This window comes from Neopsephotus bourkii, unplaced genomic scaffold (genome assembly GCF_033783945.1).
Source record: "Neopsephotus bourkii isolate Nb327-2 ecotype Australia unplaced genomic scaffold, CSIRO-AGI_Nbou_v1 NB_730, whole genome shotgun sequence".
Lineage (NCBI taxonomy): Eukaryota > Metazoa > Chordata > Aves > Psittaciformes > Psittacidae > Neopsephotus > Neopsephotus bourkii.
Window position 1 is genome coordinate 315,001 of NW_026901228.1, and position 18,271 is coordinate 333,271.

Genomic DNA, 18,271 nt, shown 5'->3' on the forward strand with positions numbered 1-18,271 from the left:
TTTTCTCCCTGTCAACTTGGTTATTTTTCTACATTTGGAATGGAACTTCTCGTTACATACTTGTGCATTGGTGACTATTTTCTATCCTTTTCTAGTCTGTTTCCTTTCCATTTCAGTGCTACTTTTGGGTCTGATTTTTAACAAATGAAATGTGTGTTTCACTGTCCCGAGCTATAGGCAAACAGATGAAATAGCAGTGAATTGTCTTATGTTTTCTTTGAAGCACTACACTACTTTCTTTTTCAGTCTGTTTAAATAGTTGTGCCATGAAATGTGTCTTACACAGCCACTCTGGATAAGCAATATACTGTACTGTAAATAGAGCAATTGCTGTCGTAATTTGGAGATGAAATGTCTGGATGGTAACTAGTGCCTGTCTAGCAGAAATTGGAAAAGAGCATAGGCCTTCATCCTAAGGTGCTGTTTCAGATGAAATATTTTCAGTTTTGATTCCAGAAAATTGTGAAATATCATGGAGAAAATGTTGCTGTGCTACACTGAGATCCGAATGGTGGGTTTTGGTTTTTCTGTGGAGGATGTCCATAAAACTTGGTGCGTTTGGGTTTCAGTGTAGCTGTAAATATGTGAAAGTGTACGTGTCTGTGTCGGAGACTCAGTTCAGTGTGCTGAGTACAGGGGCTGAGAGGGAGGGCAAGGACATGCACCACGATGCCACTGTGATAGTGGATCGTGTGAGTCACAGGCTGCTGGGCTGGGCCTCATCCTCCCAAGCGCATCACTGGGTAAATGCAATAAAAAGGTAATAACACTCGGACTCTGCTCCCCACCGACCACAGATAGTTTTTGTTACAAATTTGAGTCCGTGCATTATGTGATTTGTAAACTGACGCTGTAGTTGGAGACCTCACTACAACACTATTAAAAATCTTCCCTTTTTGTGAGAGATGGGGTTTGTAGAATAGTGAGATTCTTCCGTATGTTGAACCTTAATCTGTTCCTGATGGTGGGAGTGCTGAAGTAATGTATCTCACTGTGATCTGGTACTGCAGTATTTGCATACAATGGCAGTTCTGTATATTATTTTGGCTAACTGTAAATGTAAATGTTTCATATTAGCATAGTTGAATTTTTGAGGTACAGCTGTTTGTGTGAGATTAGAAAAAGCAACTTTATTTCTAAGAACTGTAAAAACAAAAAAGTATTTTCAATAAAATTCCCTACCTCACCTCTGTTGTGCAGACATGATCCCATTTTCCTATGTTTAATTTTCCAACCTCATTTGTAAGGATGGAGATGATCCCTTCTCAGTTATTAGCAAAACATTGCTAGTTTTCATCAAACCAAGTAGCGGGATGATTGAAAGTCTGAATTCTAATTAATTCCCTTTGCTGCTTTTACATTATGGTGATCGGGTGTTTGATACTTGAAATTTTATGCCACCTTAAGCTGCTCCCTCCCTCTGCCCTGCGATTTTATTGTATACTGGCTGGCCATGCTTGGTGATTGCTTTTAATTATTTAAGTGTTTTAGCAGTGGGGAGTGGGTGCAAGGGGATGGGCAACAGGAGCACAGCAAGGGTCTCTGTAAGGCCGGGGTGAAAGGTTTAGTTTGCAGTGAAGGGGACCAAGCAAACTTTTGTTTGCCTGCTTTAATTGGGATGTAAATGGATGTAAATTCAATTGGGAATGTAAATGCATTCCCATAACCAGCTCTAAAAATAAATGTCTTGAAAGACTCGGCAGTTATGCCAATCTGGAGTAGCTAAATAATTGCTCCTGTCCCTGAAATGCTGAACTACTTACACCTTTAAGAAAAAGTTGGTGCCAGTAGTGTTCTCTCACAGTGCTACAGGTGTGGCTGTTTCTCTGGTGTCTGAGGTGGATACACCAAACCCAAATCAAATTTTTAACATTGATGTTCCTATACATGAGTTTGATTCCTCTATTCCCGCGCTTACAATGATACCATAGTTCAGAGGTAGTGCTCTTTGGCAACACGTGTAAAATATCCTCTCTGAAGGTGTCTCATGGTGCAGGTCCTCTTGGAAAGCACTAAACAGGGGAGAAAGGGATTCCCTTGTGTGTGCAGGAAGCTCTTCCTCAGAAGAACTCTTTGTTCTTTATGTGTAAGAACCAGAGTTTTGCTGAGGGCGGAGGGTGTCGCAAACAACATCAGTATCTGCTGAACTGTGTGAAGAATTACTGATTTTGACCCTAAACAGTCTCAAAATACGGGTTTCTGGGCTCAGTGTCTGCTTCCTTGAGAAGAAAGAAGCATATATTTTGGGATGCAGATTTTTACATCTATTCCTGGTTGTAGTTTCGGGACCAGTGTAAAACAGCTGAGTTGGCATGCCTGAGAACCCTCCCTTCTCCTAAGATTTGAGCAATAGCTCCGTGCTCTAAATACTTCTGTGGAAAAGGAATTCCAGGTATTGCTTACAGTGATAAAAGCATAGTGTATTTTCAGCTTCTCAAATTCAAATCTTGAGGAAACCTGGTATCACAGCAACGTGGTCACACATACTACTTGGCCGCTTGCAAACCACTTTTTAGCAATGAAACTACTTTTTAAACCAGTAGGCCTTGCCCTGCTCCCATACTATAAATAATTGAGCAAGCAGTGTGACCCTCCTCACTGGGTGACTTACCGGTCTCAATAAAGGTTTTTGAGAAGGTTTTTAAGGTCTCTCACCCTGTTCCCTTTTACAGTAGATACTTTGTTAGAGACATCCAAATTATCTGGGGTTTAATGTGAAAATCTACAATATGAAGTAAGAAATACGCAATGTTAGACTTGTTTGTAGAATGTCCTACCAGGCTGGGCTTCACCTAGCTCCCCAAGGCACCCTGACCCAACATATCTCTTGATTTAGCTGTGGGATGCAGTTGCAGCTCCCAAGTCTCCAGTGTGATTAAGCTGAAATACCTTTGTTGCAAGCACTGGCCTTAAACAACCCCCTCATTCTGTAAGTCTGGTTAAACAAAAGTGAAACCGTGCTAATCACATTTTGATTAAAAACTCAGGTTAAAGTTTTACAAACCTTTAAGTGGGAGTCTGATTTTAGTGTAATCAGCTGAAGTAGCCATTACATTTAAACTGCAAGTACCTAATAACCTTAATATTGGAGAACTCCAACTTTAAGGAAAAATGATAGTTTTGATTTTAAGACGTGCATAAGGAGGGGAGGTTGTAATTCTGACTGCTTTTAATTACCTGTATATCCTAGAGCATTTGTATTCTTTCCCTGCATATGACAGTCATCTCCACTTCATGCTAAATAAAAACTCATTTACTCACAGCTTTCTTGGAGACACCAACTTCACCTGAGAAGAATTAATATGCATCATGGAATTATGTACATCCCACCTGAGTTCATGTGCCAGGACTTCTATTCTTAGTTAGTCTGCAAAATACTTTAATGTGATGTGATCACGGATTTTGGGCATGTGGACCAACCTGTGTTCCTCAAAAAGGGCTTGGTAACTGAACTTGGAAGATGACTGTGATGCTTGAATTTCTCTTATATTGGCACCATGTTCTGTCATTGTTAGGTGACATCATACCTAAACAAACTGTTAATAAAGACTTTTGCAAGAAGTACTAATTTCTCATTGGTTTTATAAATACAGACCAACTCTTTGAAGTCAGGGTACTGGAATAAAATAAAGTTTGAAAACTCTTGAAGTAACTAAAATGCTGAGTGGTCTGGGGAAAACTGATTTTATATGGATCAGTTGTAGGGCTGTGCTCCACCATGCCTCTTTCTGAGCCTAGGTGCATTTTGATGTGGTGAAACCAGCTTCGGGTTTCTACAGTGTCTCATTACCCTGGAATTTTAAATTTGAAAGCTACTCAGGGGGAAGCCTTACCAAAAAGAGGGCACTCCAAATACTAATACCTGATAAATTTTTTTATTAGTATATAATAATGTTCTTCAAATTCTATTTAATCTTGTGCAGTTGGTAATTAGTTATGCTAGCTGTAAAAATTACTTTCATAGTGCAGATGGAGACTGCTGGGTCATCTACTTACATCATGCTCCTGTGTTTCTCTAAACAGTTCAAGTCTCAGAATCAAGTTTGCTGTTCTATTTCAGATTAAGGATACTGAAAAATAGCAGTTGAGTGGCTAGCGAGTCAGCTTTTCACGGCCTTCACAAACCCAAGAAAGACAATGTTCCTATGCTTTTGTTGCTTGTATCAGCAAACAGAAGGGTGAGAATTGCAACACAACACTGAGCACAGAAAATAAGGCACTCCATGAAAAAATAATAGGTTCAGGGGGAATATGTACTGAAGTGTATTAACACCTGAGGGAGCTGCAAGGAAGACAAAGCAAACTTCAGCATTACAGTGTCAGGAGGAGAAGCAATGGGTACAACCTGACATACAAGACAGTCTGTACAAACATTAAAACGTTCTTACTGTGAGGGTGGTTGAAGAACATGTTCATCAGAGAGGTTGTGGAGTCTCCATCCTTTCAAAGCCAATGAGACAAGGACCTCAGCAGCCTCCTTCAGTCAACCCTGCTCTGAGCAGTGGGACTGGAATAGAGCATCTCCAGAGGTTCCTGCCAACCTCAACCATTCTGTGACCTGAAACTGGCCATAAAATGCACTGCTTCTTCGAGAGAACGCAGTCACGAAGTTTAGATTAATAATTCTAGCCAGACTAGGAAATTATTTTGATGTAAACTGAATAAAAACACGTGTGCACCTGGGAATCTCTTATCACTAAGTCATTAAGTCATCTTATCATTAAGTCATTATCACTTCAGTGGTAGTACCTCAGTAACAAAGGACTGACAGATGCACGAAAAACCTAGTCTTTTTTTTTCACCCATCTCGCTACATAAAAGCTTCAGTGCATTTTATGCCAATCTAGTTTTATGGTTTTTGGTTTCTATGGGATTATCACACACACACTTAATCTGCAAGTCTGAGTAGAGCTTCCTTGAGGAGATTTAAGACCTTTCAACATCTGCAGTGGTTTCTGCCAGTAGCATACATTCCACTGCCTTTTGCAGACAAACTGGCATTCCAACTTACCTGGCCTGTAACATACTGGTCATGGTGATGCGTGGTTTTTTTCTCTTGAAGTCTCTCCAAATACAACAAACGTGTTCACAGGAAAGGAATACCCACTCCAATGAGCACAGACAGTGCAAAAAACATTACTTTAGTCATTCTGTTGTCTAATAATGGACTCCTTGTGCACAATTGCTCTCTAGTAAATTCTGTTGTCACTTGGAAGTCCAGCTCCTTCTTATCTTTTTTCCCAAGTGGATAGTTTTATATGGAAAATGCATACTCATTTGGCAAGAGACTTGAAAAATTCACTGTCTTCCTTTCACAAAGGGGTGATCCAGCAACTGCAGAGCAGAGGGGCGTTCGTCCTGATCTCTGCATTTAGGGTTTGAAAAATCAGTAAATGAAATGAATATGCATGCCTGTGATGTGATTGTAAAACTTGAATGCAAACTTAGCCTCTTTCTTTTTTCTCATTTCTCCAGTCTTTGCTGAGTTTTAGTTGGGGTTTTGGGGGTTGGTTTTTAGTTTGTTTGCTTGTTTGTTTTTTAATAAAGCTGGTAGTGAGGAAGGCGGGTTTATGGGAAGACTGTTGGAATTTATGAATTACTATTACAAAAACCATTCTTTGATTCTCTAAATTTCTCACAAAACTTTTGAGTAGTTCAGCTAACACGGCTGATGTAGGAGTACCAAAGATATGTTTAACAAGTGTGACAAGTATTTGTTTGATCCTGTGTTGATCAGGCTGTTCTGCCATCTCCAATCAATGTTATGCGTCTTAAGGAGGCCATATGGAATTACAGAACTGTAATTACAATATTGGCTTGCTAGAGCCAAGGGCTTTGGGCTTTTCCAACCCTCAATTTGGAGGAAAAAGCAGGGGAAGCAGTAAAGGACACTGATTTCTTAAATAATAAACAAATGGGGAAGATGGGATAAGGGAGGTGTTTATATTTAGGACATGGTGATATCATCCATTAAAATTTGGCCAGCACAGATGCATCCTGGCTTTTGAAAAGTTAAATACTTTATTGGAAAAGTATTTTGTCTTCATGTTTTCTTTTACCTAACAGTTCTTTCCACCTTTTAAACACTGTTCTCACTGAATCGAAGTATATATGATATCGCTATATATAGTCCACAGCTTTTCTGGTTATTGTTATATGGTCCATAGGAACCATAAGCATATCATAACAATTCAAACCCAGGGATTAGAGATGAGATTTCCTGCTGCCAGAACTGCTGCCATACCCACTAAATGACACACCTCTCTCTAGTGCTCAAAACTGGTCTTTAGAGGTATGTAAAAATCTGTGATTGATTTTATAAAGACTACCAGAGAGGTCTGGAGCTTAGGTCTTGAAACTGACAGTTCATTTAAACATCTAGGAGAAAGCTGATATTTAAAACAAAACACTGCAAAAATAGTTCTTATAATGGGTGACTGCTGGTGATTTGGGATTTTTATATAGAGAACTTTATGCTTCAGGCAAGTATGTATTTCCTGGACCAGCAGCAATAACCAACTTTTCTACGGCAGAAGATAAGAATTAAGTGAAAGAATATTGTCTTCAAAATAACTTGCCTAGAGTAAGCCAGACTCAGCCAATGTGATACTGGAACAGCAAGGCTTATTTATCAAACATTTTGTATAAAACCCAATGGTGCCATATTTCTGCATGAAAATTACAGGGAAAGTAAACAATTAGTAAAAAAGCCTGCAAAAAAAATTGTGAGGGTTTTCTTATACCATTAGAGAGTGTAAAGCTCTTTTATGTATACTATTATTTAAGAGTTTTCCTGAAATGTTGAAAAACATATGCATTTACAGTAGTCATATCTACCAGGTAAGAGGTAACCTAGGCTCCCATCAGCAATCTCTATAATACAAACTATCTGCATTTTTCCTTTAAGTTTTCACCCAAAACTCTACATACCTGGTTAAGCATGCATGCACAAAATCCACTGCAGTGACAGAGAATCGATCAGGTAGGGAAGGCATCAGTCCTCTGTGGGCCCCAATATAGAACATGGCTGCTATCCTGTCCATGGAAGCCAGTGGCGGTTTTCCTGTTGCCATCTCAAACACAGTACAGCCGATGCTCCATATGTCTGATTTTCTTCCATATCCAGATTCATTTATAACCTCTGGTGCCATCCAGTATGGAGTCCCATGCACAGACTTGAGCATCTCGCTCTGTGTGCCACTGAGGCTTACCCAAGCTAACCTCCGGGCACAGCCAAAGTCAATTAGCTTTACTATGCCATTTGGCATAAGCATAACATTATTGCCTTTGATATCTCTGTGTACCACACAATTGTCATGTAAGTATGCAACTCCTTGTAGAATTTGCTTTGTATATTTACGAAGAACAATTTCTGGCAATGGACCAAAACGATGAATAATACTAGAAATCGAGCCACCAGGAACAAACTCCATGAAAATGCTTAAAATGTTGTCTTCCAGACAAGTTCCCAAATAAGTTACAATATTGATATGCTTCAATGTCTTCAAAAGGTCAACTTCCTCATGAAACTTCTGATACTCCTTTTCTGTTGTGACTTGATCTGACGTACCCAAAACAAGCTGTTTTACAGCTATTAGCTGTCCCTGGCTTGTCAGGCCACAGTATACCTACAGTGAAACCAGCATTTAATAAAATTAAACATGAAATGAAACTGCATTGACTTATTTTAAATAGTGTCTTTGTGTTTGTCATGTTTCATGTCTCATGTTTGTTTGTTGAATAGGACAACAGACAGTTACAAGGCAAGGTACAGCTCAAAAATGACATCTCTTAACATACTCAGACATCAACTTACCGTGCCATAGGCTCCCTTTCCAAGGACTTCACCTCTTGTCCACATGATAGGATCTTTGTTAACTAAACTGCTTCCTCGTAATTTAGTAGGTTCCTCAAAGCTTAGTAGACCATTTTCTTCGTTTGATGTCCAAAAGGCTTTACTGTAACTCTGCTTGAAAAATGATGGTCAGTGTGGGGAGGAAGCAGGTGAGAAAAGAAAGGCTTTGTATTATCCTTACATTTTTTGTAAGGAGTAATTCTTACCTGGCATGACACACACACACATATATATATATACACATAGATAGATAGATAGATAGATATACATACTCATTGCGCATCTCACCAATACAATTGCTATACTAAGTAAAACTAGGTAAATATTTTCAAGCATATATCACAATAGCACATAACCAGAAGATTACAGCATGACATCTTTTCTCAGCTGACATAAAGACAGGCAAAAGAAACGCTTAAAAGAGCAGGATACAAATCTGTTTACTACTACTTCTTTCTGTTTTGTCACATAGGTAGAGTTTGCTAAGCTGAATGTGGCAATCATCTTGCTCTAGGTAACATGTAACCCGAGTCTGAGGAAAACAATTTGGACATGACTTCAGAGGAAGAAGAGACTACTTCAGAAAGATCATCATTACATCTAGCTGTGGATCTCCCTAAAAGTGAGGATGGAAGTAAAACTGGCACCTGTGTCTGCAGAAGCATAAGGAAGTGTATCAAAAAGTAGTGAAATACATTTCCTTAAACATTTGTAAACAAAAAGCTAACAGGGCCAAAGAGAAGTGGTACTGGTAGATAAGCACTTTAGTAGGTGAAGGTTCTTAACTAACTGGGGGCCAGAATCTAAGCCTTCTGAGTTTGAAGTTTTTCTTTAGCATTGAGTAAACAGCCTTACGTCTGTCTGATAAGCCAGTACTTGTAGTTCATACCTACAAAATTATCTGGTTGCACTCAGAGATTTTAGGAAATTGCCCTTTTAGGTATACAAGAGTAATTTGTAGAGTCTTTTCATATTCCTTAGATGTCAAGATCTCAAAGGCTTTTGCCTTGCCCCAGCACCTTTTTATGCACTCTTTTCAGTTAAAATAGCCTCTCCTTTTTATTCATGACTATTTCTCAATTTATCTTGGCCCATCGTATAAGCCTTGATAGCTACTCCTGTCATGCCTTAGTACTATCTGGCTTGTGTCCTGATATGCAGTCTCTATGACGGGTATCTTCAGCTGGGCACTGGAAGAATCAGTGGGCAGCTGGTGCAAGAAAAAGGAACTTGATCATTAATGAGTACGTATCTCCTACCTTTTGTCCAAACTTGTCTTGAAGCATCACTCAAAGGAGCTATCAAGTTACAAGAAATTACTTTTACCTTCTCTAGAACACTATTTACTATTGCTCCATCTCCATTCATCGTATTTTCTTCTTCTTTAGTATGCACATTTTGCATTTTAGAACTTGTGTTTTTTGTTCTTGAACAGTTGATGTCTTTTCCTTCAAGCATTAGCAATTCTTCAGCCAGACAACAAAGCAACTCATCAGTCATATCCTCATTATCTGCCCAGGACAAAATGCTTTGACTTGTCTGGAAACTGGGACTTGTAACATTTTTTGTCTGAATCACTGAAGGCTGAGTCAGTTCATCTGCTGAACCACAATTTTGAGGTCTGTATGACCAACTCTGATTTACCTGTATTGGAGGGGACTGATGCTGCAGCCTGTACAAAAAGGGCAATGCTTCGCTTTCATTTATAGACTTGAAGGAGGCCTGGTCTGATTCCAGGCCTTCGCAGCCATTCATATCCACACTTTGCTGCAGCACACAAATGTTCTTGTCTGTTGTTAGTGGACTGCTAGTTAGAGGAACACAGTCTTTGTAGTCTTTATCACTAAACTGCAGAAGATTCTGGCTACAGGCAGCAGGTCTCTGTTGGCTGGGTATATCCTGGCTGTCTAGAGGCTGCTCCAAAGAAACTTCTTTAATAGTTGATAAGTTTGAATTTGAAAAAAAAATATTTTGCTTAGTTGACTGGGAAAGCTCTTCTAAAAATATAAGCTGATGATCTGTGTCTTCACGGAGCAATATCATGCTCCTTGAAGTGTTTATCTGAACATCTGAATCAGAACTTATTACATTACCTTGTTCTGTGTTGCTGTCACTCAACTTGGTACTTCTGTCCTTTGTAATTAAACTCTTCTGCTTTTGTTTTGTGCCAGGTATGGTCTTCTTTGGCTTAGAACATGTTCTCTTTTGAGTATTTCTTACTCGGCTGCCCTCTCTCCCTTTCCCGCAGGTAGATCTGCAGATGCTAGCAGTGCATCTCCCAGTTGGAGCAGAACAAACATCTCTGTAAAATCTGTTCTCATGCTGATCAAGCTCACGCATGTGGTCATAGACAGGAGTTCCAAACATTTCATAAATACCTGGGCCTTTGTCATTTGAATTTATTTTCTTGAACATGTCACTGTATTTCAGATCTACAAAAGCTGAAGCAGATTGTGCATGTGGCAGGGAAAGGGGAGTAACAGGTTTCTTTAAGATAACTGAATTTTTGCAACTGCAGGGGAAACCGTGCTTTTTAAGTTTTTGAGCACTCTGAGCAAAACGGTCTGTGTCAGCATGAGGGGGGTTTTTTTGATGCTTTGGGGAAGTCTCAGATTCCATGTGTGGCAATTCCAAAGATGGAAAAATGTGACTCTTGGCATTACATTTTGTGGAAATCTCATCAGAAACAATTAGGTCTTCGGAAATCTTTATCTTGCTACTCATTTTAGATTTTGATGAATATTTGGGTTTATTCATCTTCCTTTTACTTTTGCCGTTTTCTTTGCGAGCAAGAATGTTGAAGCTCTGAGTAACATGAGGAGGCAGGCTACGAATTACACTCTTTTTTGTGGGAGGTTGTTTAACAATGTGTGGCTCTCTAGCTGAGTCTTGTTCAGAGAATGTAACATGAACAACAGGTACAAGCTCACTTTGGTCTTTTGAAGTTGCTTCTGACAATGCTTCTTTTTCCATTTCAAATTCAGAGAGACAAACATGATTTTCTGTCTGTTTTCCAGAAGGAACTTGCACTTCTACTCTGGGAATTCCTGCAACTACAGAATTATCTTCTAAGGCATGATAGGCCTCTATCACTTCATTTTTACAGGAAAAATCTAAATCATGATTGTCAAGCACAAAGTTTGCACTCTCGCGATCTTCATGTCGTCTGTAATTCACTATCACCTCTGTAGCATTTCCTTCTTCTGGATCAGATCTACAGCAACTCTCTGTTCTTCGTTCCTCACTGCCAGCTCTCGAGGCATCTCTGTTGCTTGACATTGCAAATGTTGTCTGAGCTGTAAATATTCCACAGTTTATCAGAGCATTATTTGAGCTCAAGTAGGGATGACTATCATCATAGAAACTGTCTTGGGTCATAAGATCTATGTTCTTACAAGCCACCAAAAGCTGGTACTTCATCTTGTCATTCTTTTCAGTATGGGTTGCTACGCCAGCTTCCCTCCATTTTAAATTGCTTTGAATTTCTTCTTTCTTGTTGGTAGGGTACTTGTTATAGTTGCCCATGCTGAAGTAGTGCAGGTCTTTCACCGGAGTGAACGCATCAGAAACAGTAGCCACAATCGGGTCCAATGACTTGTCAGTGTGCCTTTTTAATAGATTGTCTAACTGATAATGATAAAATTTAGTAATTGTTTTTATAGGCCAAGGAATAGGGTTCATGATATTCAAAATATTTCTGATGTGGGACCTTCCATTGACAATGGTATCCTCTGGAGGAGCAGGATGAATTGTTCTTACAGGCTGACACATCACTGGTGGCAAATGAAACTGTAATTTCCATAAAAACCATTAATAATGTGCTACACAACAGATACAGGTAAAATCTAATCATTAAGAACCAGGTAGACTAAGAAAAAAAATCAGACAAGGATTATTCTTTTGTATATTCCCATATTTAAACTATTATGAAGTTTAATATCAAATCCTTAAGAAAATAAACTAATTTTCTCACATCCACAATTATTTCTAAGAATTTCATAGTACAGAAAGTGGAATCTTTTGCTATAAGTCACAGGACATTCTCCAAAATTTAAAAATAATAAGCTTTGTCCACACATACAAATCATCTTGTCAGTTACTAAATATGTCTTATGCCACACAGCATATTTGCTACAGGAATTCAAAGGCTGGTCAGTGGCTTCATATGCCAAAGTTTCTTTCTTGCTGTGCACTCTCACTGAACGAGAGAACCACTGTTACGGTGGTATTTAAAGTCTTTTCATGTGACCCTCTGAAGTGTGCTCATACCAGTAGTTATATCCCCAATGGAACTAGATCTTATGTAAACAATTTTGAAAAAGCAAAAGCTAGACTGTTATAGCAGAATGCTGTTTTATCCATAGAGAAAACAATTACTACAAATAATTTATAGGTTTTAAAAGACATGGTTATAAATCTAAACTTATAGATCTTCCATATGCTTAGTGTAGTCTTATAAAATTCTACTAACCATGTTATACAGGCTACAGATTTAGCTAAGAGTTTTAAGTCCACTAGAAGATAGAGTGTGCAGTTCACTTTCAGTGAAGTTAAATGGATAGCTACCTGAAGGCCGTTTTTATATGGCAGTTAATACAGAAATCCATTGTGTGTGGAATGTATTTTATTATTCCTTCCTTCTACTTCCCTCTCTTCCCATCCCATTAGTTGAAAGGTACTGTGTATATTTGAAAAAGTATAGATTGAGAATTTGAGTACTTTGTTGTAATTATTCAGATGAATGGTGGGAATAATTTTCTGAAAATAGTATTTGTTTTTTAAAGGAAATGGAGAAAAGTAAGTTTGAATATACAGGATATTTTAATGCAAATGAATGCAATAAAAATAATCACTGAGTCATATGCTCTGAATACTCATTTGCATGTCTATATTCAACATCAGTTTGCAATCTGTAGGAAATTTTTGTTGGCATTCCAAGGGCAAACTGACATTTGAATGTGCCAGGAAAAGCAATGCATGCTGGTTTGAAATATACAGTTCTGAAGACTTTGTCTAGTTGGCATGGCGTTAATAGGAATGATTAGTTTATCCCACATTATATGCCTCTTACAAATCATCAGAGCCCAAGACGTGAAATAAAGCTGTATTAAATAACACTGAGGTCAGCTAAATTATTTCTCTTAAACATTTCCCACCATGTGAACATTTTTTCACAGCTCTTTTTATGATGTTCTGTCAGAACTCATCCTATTACTTCTGTACTTCTTTTCCTGTGAACACTGTTGTATTCTCCAGTGGGTTCACTGAACTATATAGCTGATTCAGTGAGTCAAGTTTTTTGTACAAAGGGCCATCAATTAATATCCCTAAAGGCCAATTTTTAATTTTTTTTAAATACAGTCTATTTTATGTTTTGTAACTTTAAAGGCCCGTGTGGTGTGAAGCACTGATACATGTCAAATTGTGAGCTTGCTTGTAAGTACAAAAGTTTTATCAGGGATCCTATTTTACACTTACCACAAAATTACATGTCAGATATGTTTAATCCCAAGACCTTACTTTTTATTTCCTAATACAATAAATTTCATCAATCATCTAATATCCAGACTGTTCCTCAATTGGGCTTCAATGTTAAATTACCACTTAAGACAAGAAAGTTGTTTTTTTAAATTTGGCAAATCAGACATCTAATATACAGGAATTATATAGACATAAATATATATATATGATATATAGAGACATTTAATATATAGGATGCACATACTTGAAATTAACTTGCATACTTCTATTTTAAAAGGGTTTGTATCTTTTCAAACTTCCAACTTTTTACTCCCCAAAATACCTGATGACAGGGATTTCCAAAATCCTTACTGACAAATTGTTGATCTACATCTGAAGATTTGGTGAAACATACATATATATATTTTATACATATATATATATAAAATATATATATATCTTCATCCAAAAAATGACGACTAAGCAGAGGAAACTACCTACACTTCTGTATTTCTACTTTTAAGGTTTTGAAAACACATAGTACTTTTAACAGTGTTCAATTTGATATCTAATACCGTCTTACCTTAGAGTTGTTGTTCCTGGGTTTTAGCATTGCTATATTTAACCCTTAAAATTAAAGAAATTAAATGTTAGTTTGATATTTTTAAACAGACTAAAATTTTCAGTTATAAAGTAATTTCAAACTGTAGGGTTCTGGAAGTACCTGTCTGATGTGTGATTGAAGGATTATGCTATAAATCTGCTACACAGAAAAAAGAGTTGTAAGTTGAAATTTAATTATGATACTGAATTTTACAATTTCACTTTCTACAGAATACTACAAATATGACAATTTTTAAATACTTTAATAATTTAAGCAAATATCTCTCCTTGATTTCAGTAGTTTGCTAACTTTAGTTTGTGGCTATTTAGTATTGCCAGTATGAGGAAGAAAGTGAAAGAGATGCCATTATGGCCCCACTCCAGCTATAGAGAGTTACAATTTACATTCTGTGGGCTCAGTTTCATTATACAGAGTAAAAGGAATGGTGGAATCTGCAATTGCTTTTCTTTATATGCTCCTTTCTGCAAACACACACATATAATTACAGAGTCAAATGTTTGAAGTCTACTTCATGCAAGGAAGACAGACAAAAAGAGAATGTTTAAAGAAACAGGACTTGTAATGCTTTGCTGTCTAATTTCATAAGCAATATATCATTTCATTTTAAAGTTGTGACTTTAAAACCTGAACTTACTTTGTTGTATTCGTGGTTTTATTATCTGGAAAGCATTTAAACCCATAAATGATTTTGAAACATTAGATTCTGGGCATGAGGCGGCATGTTGCAGAAAGCTGAAGTCAAAGCCATGCCCTACATTCTTTTTCTTCAGGGAGAAAGGTAAAGAAGTGTGATGTCTCATCTGTAAGGCTAACTGTTTTTTTTTACTTGGAAAACATGCCACTTGTTGATCTGGCCGTGGACTGGATGTTGGTGATGTTTGGCTAAAAGGCAAAAACAAGAATTAAAATGCAGTGTGAAAATGAGTGGAAGTCTATCCAGTTCAAATAACCATATGACCGAAGAATAACGTGAACAGAAGTCTATAAGATTCAAGAATGTCAAAGTATGTTTTCTTCCTTTGTCCTTCTGGGAAGTTAAGGCTGTCTCTGGAAGTATCCAACTGCAAAGCCAGAGACTGACTACAAGTGAGAATGAATGACAAACAAGGAAAACCGAGCAACAAGAGGAAAGGAAAAACATACTGTCCACATTCTCCTTCTCAACAAAACCTGATTGCTTCCAGTATGTGTTTTTTAGGAAGCATCAGGAAAGGGTGTCAGAAGATTCCTGAAGACCAGACGTGTCTTTGTTATTTATGAAACATGGTATGGTCTGCCTGAAAAAATACAGGCTCTGCAGATACACCTCAGATATCTGCCACCTGGTTTCTGAAAATGAAAAATCCAAATATAGATAAGATAAATACTTACAGAAAAAAAAAGATAAATACTGTGATCTAAAAGAGGTACAAAACTATGGTCTTTAATTTATCTCAAAGCTCTATGCAAGACAATTGTCTGGGTTTAGTAAGTCAAATGGTGGTGTAAAATCATATACCATATGTTTATTCGTATTGTACCAAATAATTTATTCATCTATTGAAATACCCTGCCTCCAGCAATGGCCAGTAATGATGCTGGGAAGACGGAAACACTACACAACATATATAGATGTACATAACTTGTGGCACTAAGGAAATCTTTCCTTACTCATGGATTACTACCTTCTTTGTCTCAGTTTGTGCATACCCAACTGCAAATTAAATCTTAATACTAGTTACCTGTTTTTTCCTAGAGCTTTGTATGACTGATGCATTTCTTTTATCTTCTCTGCATTCTCAAGAGCAACACTTCCACAATCTGCAACATTAGTATTTGCATAAAAGCAGTACAATTTACTGGCTAGTGACAGAATGTAAATGCAGTTATTTTTGGACATCAAAACATTATAAGGAAATACAGGAAGTAACTATCAGGAAAAAGAGCATCTTTCATTTGACTAAGATACCTATACACACTTCCTGTTACAATTTTTGGAAGAGTGAACACATAAATCCAAAATATTTTCATCTATTTAGGTAAGTGTATTGATTCAATGTACTATAACAACACAAAACATCTGAAAAAAAATCCAGCTATAGCTCCTATTTCAGTAGGACAGAAATATAAGAACTATATTGACAGAAATTCTACAAAAGTAGAACATTTGAAACTGGAAAGCTATTACAACCAAAACATCTCAGGGCTTTTCAAAAGTGGAAATAATTGAGCTTGATTTCAGTTTTGTGTTTGTTTGTTGTTTTTTTTTTTTTTTTATGGTTGCTTGGTTTTAACATGTAGCCAGATTTCAAGTCAACATTGTCCTTCTTCAGATCCCACGATACACTTTCTAGGTATAAACTTTGATTAGACTACCTTCTTTGCTTCTCCTCTGATTTTGTTGGTTGTCAGGCATGCTGTCCTAAAAGTATAAAGGTCCAGAAACCTGAAAAAAATGTTTTGTTAATTGATTTCCAACTCCCACGTACAAAGCAGTACACTTAATTGTTTCAGAGCCACAAGTAAGACAAAAGCAGCATTTGAAAAGTACTTGGAGTAATTAAAAATATTATAATTCACTATCCAATGCCCTGGTGTGTGAATACACAGAACCAAACAGTCCAGACAGTTTTTATTGCTAAAAATCTCAACATGCTATGTTGAATAAGACACAAAAGTGATCAGTATTATTTTGTTAATCTCATCCTTACTGTTGGACCAGAAAGTCAGCACTTCACATTTGGGAGTTAATTGCATTTTAATACCTTACTAAGAAAGCAAAACTGAATGAAATACATATCTTTGGCTACTTAGTCAAAATTATCTCTCTCAACATCCAAAATTTTATGTGTGCTAGAGAGTAATATTATGAAGACCGTAATGGAAAATTGTAAGGAATAATAAGGAATTATTTTCTTATATAGCTAATCAGGAAGTATGTAATATAACAAGTTATATATTTTACATACCTAAATTACTGAACAGGGTCTAACTTTTTACACAGCACAAATACCTTACTCCTTTCTGGATTATGTTAAATGTTCTGTTGTACTGACATAATTGATACAATGTGGCAGCAGGTACTCCTATTTAACTGCCTAATGTCCCTTTAAAAAAGATTATATTGCACAGAAATGTTTCCATTTTCTTGCATTTGCACTTTCAAATTAATTCGCTGCAATCCATTGCAACTGCATAACCACCATATTAAGTTCTCTTTCAGAACTTTATCTATATGGCAGACTAAAAGAAAGGTCTGGTTTTTAGAAAATTATGTTTGTGTTTATTAAATCCACAGATAGGTAAAACTATGAAAAAAGGGCATCTAATGGCTCTTATGCTGTTAATTTATATAAAAAAAAAATCTCCCTAATATTTTCCTCACATGTGCATTTTTACATCATTTCTTCTCCTTACATCACAACTGGATAAAATACTCTGCTTTATACATCTCCCGCACCTAGTAGTACATAACATTTTCAACATTCGTTAGAAATTCTACTACATAACAGCATAAACATCTTACCTGGTGCTTCAGTAGTGAAGTGTGGAAGAGGCACAGCAAAGAAAAGAGAAGTTACAGATAATTTTTAGCTCACAGCTGTCTTCCTTTGCTCGACAGCAAGGAATTCAGACAGTCATGACACATAGCTTGATTTTGTTTTCGGCACGTTTTTCTGACTCCAGAGCACGTAGTCCTTATTAAGGAAGCCGGCGCTTCAGCAGGCACATCCTCCGGGTATCTCCTGCTACACGGGGCTGTTGAGTTTACACGATGTTGCTAAGGCAACTGTCGTCGTCGTCGTCCCCGTCCCATCCCCCGAAGGCACTGTGCTTGGAGTTTAATTCAAAGCGCAGCAGTGACCTATGAAAACAAGCACAGCTGAACTGAAGGGTGGCATTTTCAACTCTAATCACGAGTCACTTATTCCAGCACCCAAAACAAAGCATGCTTCTCTCTTCTGTTGACCTCCATCTTTTAGTATCTTTTCTAAGTCATTTTTAGTATTATCTGTATCAAAGTAATTTTAACTGCATTCAGGCCCCTCATCTAAACAGTCCCCATTAATAGTTTTTCATACCCCTTCTGGCACCTTTAAGCTTCAGACTTCAAGGATTCTTTTTTTGATTGGTTGGTTGGGTTTTTGAGTGTTTTTGTAGAGTTTTGTTTTTTAAGGTAGCAGACTGTGCTGAGGCAGAAGAAAGGATAAAAGTAGTCGCGGTCAGCCTGAGCTTAACTGGTTTTTAAGGGAACTGGTTTGCTGGATGTCTGAACGACCTGGAGGATGTCCCCGGGTTGCACAAGGGAGAGCTGGGAGGCGCAGCTGCTTCGTTTTAGGCTGAGCCCGGAG

At 37.4% G+C, this 18,271-nt stretch overlaps 2 protein-coding genes across 10 annotated transcripts in view; one reads left to right on the top strand and one right to left on the bottom strand.

The window, feature by feature from the left end:
- The window catches only part of CCNT2 (cyclin T2), a 24,584-nt gene extending 23,398 nt beyond the window's left edge, over nt 1-1,186 (top strand). For all 6 annotated transcript variants that reach the window (XM_061354306.1, XM_061354308.1, XM_061354307.1 and 3 more), the window contains one exon: nt 1-1,186. This exon is cut by the window's left edge. The gene's annotated coding sequence lies outside the window, so the exon portion shown is untranslated.
- A 2,673-nt stretch (nt 1,187-3,859) lies between these two features.
- On the bottom strand, nt 3,860-17,705 carry MAP3K19 (mitogen-activated protein kinase kinase kinase 19). Of its 4 annotated transcripts, XR_009725564.1 has the most exons (9): nt 17,446-17,705; nt 15,662-15,740; nt 14,575-14,822; nt 13,899-13,942; nt 9,182-11,644; nt 7,817-7,969; nt 6,931-7,628; nt 5,012-5,365; nt 3,860-4,564 (listed from the first exon to the last, which is right to left on the bottom strand). XR_009725564.1 is itself a non-coding variant. In XM_061354304.1 (8 exons), exons 2-8 carry the CDS (start codon nt 15,694-15,696, stop codon nt 5,299-5,301), a joined length of 3,705 nt encoding a protein of 1,234 aa, XP_061210288.1. In that variant the 5' UTR covers nt 15,697-15,740; nt 17,446-17,705; the 3' UTR covers nt 4,807-5,298. The 4 variants fall into 4 exon arrangements, 3 of the variants coding, with proteins under 3 accessions (XP_061210288.1, XP_061210287.1, XP_061210289.1); XM_061354304.1 differs by lacking the exon at nt 3,860-4,564 and having other exon boundaries at nt 4,807-5,365; nt 7,817-7,966; XM_061354303.1 differs by lacking the exon at nt 3,860-4,564 and having other exon boundaries at nt 4,807-5,365.
- Between the last annotated feature and the right edge of the window lie 566 nt (nt 17,706-18,271).

Coding starts and splice junctions, on each gene's coding strand:
- MAP3K19 (XM_061354303.1), bottom strand. CDS start 15,696: ATGCATCAGTCATACAAAGCTCTAGGAAAAAACAG. Junction 7,970..9,181: donor TAAATAGTGTTCTAGAGAAG/GTAAAAGTAATT, acceptor TCATTTTTCAAG/CAGAGTTACAGTAAAGCCTT. Junction 5,366..6,930: donor GTGCATGCATGCTTAACCAG/GTATGTAGAGTT, acceptor CCCTAAATGCAG/AGATCAGGACGAACGCCCCT.